Genomic DNA, 6,340 nt, shown 5'->3' on the forward strand with positions numbered 1-6,340 from the left:
GGACAGGAGGGTGGTGGGTGGTGGTTGTTCTGTGCCCTCGGCAGCCCCTCAACTGGCCGTTTTCCTTCCAGATCCTCCTCGGACCCAACACGGGGCTGTCAGGGGGAATGCCAGGGGCCCTGCCTCCGTTGTCTGGAAAAATCTAACTTGTGGAATCTGCGTTGGATGCGTATCATGTGGGAAGACCTTGAGATTACGATACATTGAACTGTTGATTTGGTGGGTCAGGGCATTTTGTTTTTTTCCTTTGTTTTTATTTTCGGTTCTCCCTTGGGACATTGACCTGTTCATAACGAGGGGTGGGGGGGAAGCCCCCCTCTCTGGACCCGACGACCGCTCCTGTCTGCATCCTCCCCCTGTAGAAGCTGTGTCTTTACTTTTACCCAGTCAGTATGCCATAGCCAGTTACAGGCTTGAACTGGGGGGGGGTTCCTCTTCCGGCCTCCCTGCCCCCCCACAAAACCACCCTGGGGGCACGGGTCCAGCTCCAAGGGGCGGCAGTGAGACAAAACAAACCCCTTCCTGGCCGACAGGGAGCCGGAGGATGCCGGTGGCAGGAGGAGTGACCTTCCCTGCGGGCGAAGCTGAGGCAGGAGGGGCGCAGGGAGTGGTACCCTGTGGGAAAACGCTCCCACCGCACCCTCCCGTGAGTGCTGAGGGGGCGGCGGGAAAAACATCCCCACTGGTCCTCTGCCTCCTAAAGTAGAGCTTCAGAGATCAGCTGCATATTTTTTTGTATCAGATATTAAATGAATCCAACCTGAGCAGTGTGGTTTCAGTAGATGTCCTGCAGGGAGGCTCCATTCTTTCAGAGCTGCCTTGCGGGTACAGACCCTTCCGTTTCGGGCCGCAGGGGAAAAAGGAATGGGCTGGGAAAGCTTTGAGGGGCTTCCCAGAGGAGCTGTTGGCCTCGGCACCACTGCCCAACTTCCAGGGTTCCTAACTCGCAGCAAGGTGGCAGGTTTATAACCAAAGAAAGAAAACCTTTTATTTTTCCTTTACATACTGTTACAGAACAATTCAGCTGAACATACAGAAGTGATGGGACAGTTATATGGAATTTTTTTTTTCTCCCCATTTTTAATATTTGGTTAAACAAAATACATCTCTGTAAACAAACCCAAGACAAGGCTCTAACAAAACCAAACAAGCAAGAAAACAAAACACGGGCTTCCCCCACTCCCGAGCGGTGGGACTGGACCGGCTCGCCCACCCTCGCTTTCCCCTGGGGGTGCGACCGTATGCCTTCCCTTTACCTGAGCAGCTGGATCACGCCATTCCCCACCACGGGAAAGGAGCCGACGAGGAGAGGGAAGGAGCCCCAGAATATCTTAAAACATCTTTGCATATTGTGCACTGATCTGTTGGCTTGCCGTTTCCATGCAAACAGGGTTTTTTCCAAAGTGCGATTTTAATCAGCGTAGAAAATGCCGCTGGGATTTATCCCCCCCCTCCCCAAAGAAATGGCTTCCAGTCACGGGCAGAATGCCTGCAGGCTGCGCATCCTGCCTGTAAAGTGTTTAAAAACTCTGCCAGCTGGTATTGGTCATTGGAATGTGTTACGAAAGGGCTTTTTATAGAGACGTTGGGTCTTCAGAAGGTAAGAGCCGCTCGTCCTTGACCGCAGGAGGCTGCGCTCAAAACGGTGCTTATCGGATACCCAGGGGTGGTTGAACATCGTCCCGTCGTCGCGTGGCCTCTGCTCTCTGTCAGGAAGGTGGGATCGTGGTGGTTTCTCAGCTGCCAGCGCCCGCTCACATTTGGGGAGCTCTCGAGAGAAAAGTAACTGAGAAAAGGCCGTTGCAGCCCCTCCTTTCACCAGCTCAAACGCCAGTAGAGTGACCTTCCGGCACAACGGAGCAGGGTCCTTCCAGCTCCATCGCGTCCCGGAGACTGCCATGTAACAGACATCCCACGCGGGAAGAAGGGAGGCCAACGGCAGCTCAGCCAGGAAAGTCGGCTCCAAATTCAGCGTGTCCTCCGTGACCGAGCTACAGCTCGCCCAGGCGACCGGGAAACAGCTGAAGGAGGGTGTCTCCACGCCTGGTCACTTCCCCGCTGAAGGCAGGGGAGGAAAAAGCGGTTTGTCCATTAATGGAATGTTTGTTGGCTGATGCTAAAAGAGAAGTCGGTTCAACTAGTGGGCCAGGATCTCTCTAACACCCACAGACTCCGGTGGGCCCTTGGCATCTCCCACCTTATCCCTAACAACTACAGAAGGGGCAGAGCCCGACTGTCACAAAGGCTTTATTTTTGCTTCATAACGTTAACTCTTTCTGGGACGTTCTGTGTGATGTGTGTGACTGTGGGCTAGACTTCTGGAAAGAGTCGTATAAAAGGGAATGAATTCCGCTCAAACCCCCTTCGCTTTTATTCCTCTCTCCGAGCAGCCCCTAAACTACCAGGTGACCATGCAGAAAACCAAAATAGATATTAAAGGAGGAAAAAAAAAAGCAACCCACCCTAAACCCGATGTAACACAAAGAAACCCCAGCAGACTTCGGCCTCTGTCCAGAAACTTGATACTCCTCAATTAGCCTCCTGCTTGCTGTTTCCACGTCGCCTCAGCCAGCCACGGGCTGCCCAGTGAGCGCTCACCACGCACATGAATCCCTGAAGACACTGGGGAGGAATCCCCTAGCCACCCCAAGAACTTCTGGAAAGAGGACGCTGGTTTTATTACTGTTTTCTCATTCCTGGCACCCCTCGGGAGCAGAGGGTCGTGCTGAGCACCGTACCATTCCTAGTGTTTGAGAGTGTCCCGAGAGACCCTTGGGGATTGCAAATGTCTCCACGAGGACTTGTTTTGGAGGGAGAGGTTTGTGAAGAGGAGGGAGCAGTGTCCCACCGCACACAGCCTTGACCACTCTGGGAAAAGGGAGGCCAGAGGCTTCCAGACAGCCTCGCCCCAAAGCCTGGTTTTCAAAGAGCCCAGCACCTTCCAGCTTGCAGAAGGGCACGCAGCTCATCCGCCTTTGCAATTAAAGCCATTGGCTTCCAGTTTCCTCCATTCCACCCTCAATTCTCACCCCCCCCCCCAACGTCCTACACCGTTGCCCTATTGCACCAAGGAAGGAAGAGAAGAGCCTAAACAAAGGAAGTTCCAGACGAGAAGAGTCGGGGCACCCGTTATCCAGGTTTCAGGACATCAGGAGTTCAGAAAGGGGGAAGAGCTGCAGTGGGAGGACAGAGTCGGACCGAGTCACACGTCAGCTCTCCAGCTCTGATGCGCTTCCACCTCCTCTGGCACCACCAGCAGGAGTTCACAGTTCTTCCCTCTCAGCTGGTGTTTCAAAAATTTCCTATCATAAAGAGAAACGGAAATAAGCTCTACTGAATGTAGAGCTTCATTCTCTTCTACGATGACTGAACGCAAAGAACTCTGCCAACGTGACCAAGAAACGGCTGGGAAACCCTACCCAGTTATTTTTGGACAAAATAGAGCCCAGATACTAAACCTGCCCCATGAGATTCAACACACCTCTAACCCAGCCGGTTACTGCAGAGTGAGACAAGCGTGACCTTAACCACCGCACAGAGATCTATATAGGTACCACTTTCCAAGTCTCCAAGGTGGCAAAAATAGAATTAAAACAAAGTTCAGTTTCTTCAGATCTCTAAAATCGAGAATCCCACTGTATTTTAAAATAATTCCTTGTGGAAAGAAAACCTCCCATCATTTAGATGTCCTTATCACAGGCTGCAGGAGCAGTGTGCCCCCCGGGCATCTGACAGGGTTCTGCAGCCCCTTCCTGACTGTAAGCTTCTCCTAACACCAAGCCTGGATTATCTCCAGTAACTACGAAAGTCAAAGCAATGTCTTCCCTGATACCTTTCAGCCTAGATTTCCAAAATTCCCAATAAGGGAAGCCCTTATTTGTTGCTGAAGAACAGCGCACCCAGGATAAAATGCAGGAGAAGCTCTGCGCAGCAGTTCCAGAACTGCGTTTCCATATCCTGGAAGGTCACCAAAGGCCGACATTCCCTTTACTGAGACTTTAATGGCACAGCAGGATCTGAGCAATACTGCTCACATGCAATCCCCACCTCGGGACAGGACGGGCTGGAAGCTGAATGGCAACTAGGAGCACGTGAGACCTTACAGGTAAGGGAAGGACACCAACCACCTCGTGTTAGGATCAAAGAGGGGAGTCAAGCCAGAGCTCACTGCCTCACCACTCTCAACTCTGTGCTATCAGAGTTCAACCGTAAGTGTTTCAACCGATAACTCTTCAAGGACAGATTGCCCACGTCCAACAGGGAAGGATTCGAGGAGCAACGGGATACAAAAAAATCCTACCTGAGCTCACTTTCACCTCCAATCCACTCGGGCACCTTGAGTTTGGAGTCGAGGTTGTAGTAGGTGCCTCCCACCTCCCGGACGCAGATCCAGTGCTGTCGCTTGAGGGGGAGCTTCAGGGGTCCCCAGCAAAGGCTGGAGGGCAGATTCATGATGAAGCCCGTCACATTAGACAGGGCAATGACATTAACATCCCTGACAGTGCAGAAAACAAGACAGGGGTGAGGTCATATTCCGGTACTTTAACTTCACCTCCTTCTCCTTTTCCATCTCCAGAATTACACAACAGCTCTGTACCTGCGTTTGTCCCACCAAACCGCCTCGTAGCCTTTGGTCTGAAGCGCTGCCATGATCACGTTCACATCATAGTTTCCATTTCCCAGCATGCTCTTCTTGTGGGGCGTCACCATGGTGTTGGGAGACAGCCTGCAAAGACAACAGGAGACGCTCTAGGAGGCGTCTGCGGACCCTGCATCCCGCAGCTGGAAGAGGCTACTTGCCATATAACTTGAAGTCCGTTTTCAGGGGGTTTCTGTTTAAACACAAAAGGGCCCTTCCAACCCAAACACTCTACATTTCCATTCCGTTCCCTCAACAAAGGGGCTGAGTGGGCGAAATACCAAAGAACTTTGATGTACCAAGCCTCCAAAGGTCCTAGCTTTGGTGTGATAGACACCGCAAAGGGGGAAGCTCTCTTCCCCTCCTCGAACTGGTACTTCTGAAGGATGCTGCAGCTATTTTTCCCTCACCCCATGGCTGGAGTAAACGCCAGTTTGTCATTTAGAACAGCGGGATTCTGGTTTCAGGAATTCAGAAGTCAACACGAAAGTCCTGAGGACTAACAGAGATAAGAGGAGGCAGGGAGAGCTGGCTGCAGAAAAGGTTGTTCTTCCCCTCCGGTAAAGGAGCGTTTAGACACAAAGCTGTGAGGATATTTGGGTTTGGGAGCTTTCTAAAGCATTGCCATTGCTCTAAGACTGAAAAAAATTCATCTGTGGCTGTAGGTAACCACACAGCCAACCCTGCTGCAAACACATCTCTTCAGCTTTAGCCCATAAGGCTTGCCTAGACATCACTTCCATGACCGCAGCGTGTAAAAATCCAGAATCACAGTCCATCAAGCTACACACAAAAACAAGACAGCCTTTGCGCAAATGCAGATAACGGACGCAAGGTGTAAAACACGGAGACACGGCAAAAAAACCCCAGTCAGCCACTGTTACTGTTGTGATTGTCTTCCCCTGAGAAAGGCTGTAAGGAGGGGAAACAAGGGGGTGAATTACAAAGGTGACCGATGGGCTCCAACAGCTGGAAGAGCAAGGTCGTGCAAGGCAAGTCCAAAGTCAACCCCGAGATCAGTTCCATTGCAAGGAGTCGCTCTTTTGATTGGTAAGGACACCACGAGCTCTGGTGGCACACAGTTCCCATCACTGAACAGCCACGTTCCACCTGCCTCTCCCTCAGGTCACCTCTGTCCCCCAAAACTCCCCCAACATTTTTCGCTCGCCCTTTAGCACAGCACATGTTCCACAGGCGTATTTCATCCAGTGAAAATCATAGAGTCACAGAATGGTTTGGGTGGGAAGGGACCTTAAAGATCGTCTAGTTCCAACCCCCCTGCCATGGGCAGGGACACCTTCCACTAGGGCAGGTTGCTCAAAGCCTCATCCAGCCTGGCCTTGAACACTTCCAGGGATGGGGCATCCACAGTCCTGCATTCCTCCTGTGACAACAGAAAGCATTGACAAGAAGCAAGCAGTGGATTGAGTAGGGCATTTCAGACCAACCAAGGCTGGAGAGGCTACAGACAGGGAGCTTTTTGGATCAGCTGTGATTTTTCCTGCAGGAGACCAGCCCAGGAAGTGACCTAGCTACAGAAGGAGAAGAGCTCGAAGCGACACGGCAATAGGAAGAGCTATTAATACCCACCACTGGGCACTTCCAAGCAAGGCAGTGGCATTTTCAGAGAATCATGGTCTCCAGCCTCTAAGGCTCTGCTGTATTTTACTCATCACAGTGATGCAACTGTAGCCTGTCACC

The 6,340-nt window shown here is 51.8% G+C and overlaps 2 protein-coding genes across 2 annotated transcripts in view; one reads left to right on the top strand and one right to left on the bottom strand.

Annotated features, from left to right (window-relative positions):
* Window positions 1–146, top strand: part of TOMM22 (translocase of outer mitochondrial membrane 22 homolog (yeast)) — a gene marked incomplete at its 5' end in the record, with an annotated part of 620 nt that extends 474 nt beyond the window's left edge. Inside the window, one exon of the mRNA XM_010151240.1 lies at window positions 72–146. Coding sequence (XP_010149542.1) covers window positions 72–146 — 75 coding nt within the window. The remainder of the gene's footprint in view (window positions 1–71) is intronic.
* Window positions 147–2,831: 2,685 nt separating this feature from the next.
* Window positions 2,832–6,340, bottom strand: part of JOSD1 (Josephin domain containing 1) — a 6,375-nt gene continuing 2,866 nt past the window's right edge. Inside the window, exons 2-4 of the mRNA XM_010151239.1 lie at window positions 4,598–4,726; window positions 4,301–4,495; window positions 2,832–3,302 (exon numbers count right to left, since the gene is read on the bottom strand). Coding sequence (XP_010149541.1) covers window positions 3,203–3,302; window positions 4,301–4,495; window positions 4,598–4,726 — 424 coding nt within the window. The 3' untranslated portion in view covers window positions 2,832–3,202. The remainder of the gene's footprint in view (window positions 3,303–4,300; window positions 4,496–4,597; window positions 4,727–6,340) is intronic.

The sequence above is a fragment of the Eurypyga helias genome, unplaced genomic scaffold (genome assembly GCF_000690775.1).
Source record: "Eurypyga helias isolate BGI_N326 unplaced genomic scaffold, ASM69077v1 scaffold44894, whole genome shotgun sequence".
NCBI classification, from domain to species: Eukaryota; Metazoa; Chordata; class Aves; order Eurypygiformes; family Eurypygidae; genus Eurypyga; species Eurypyga helias.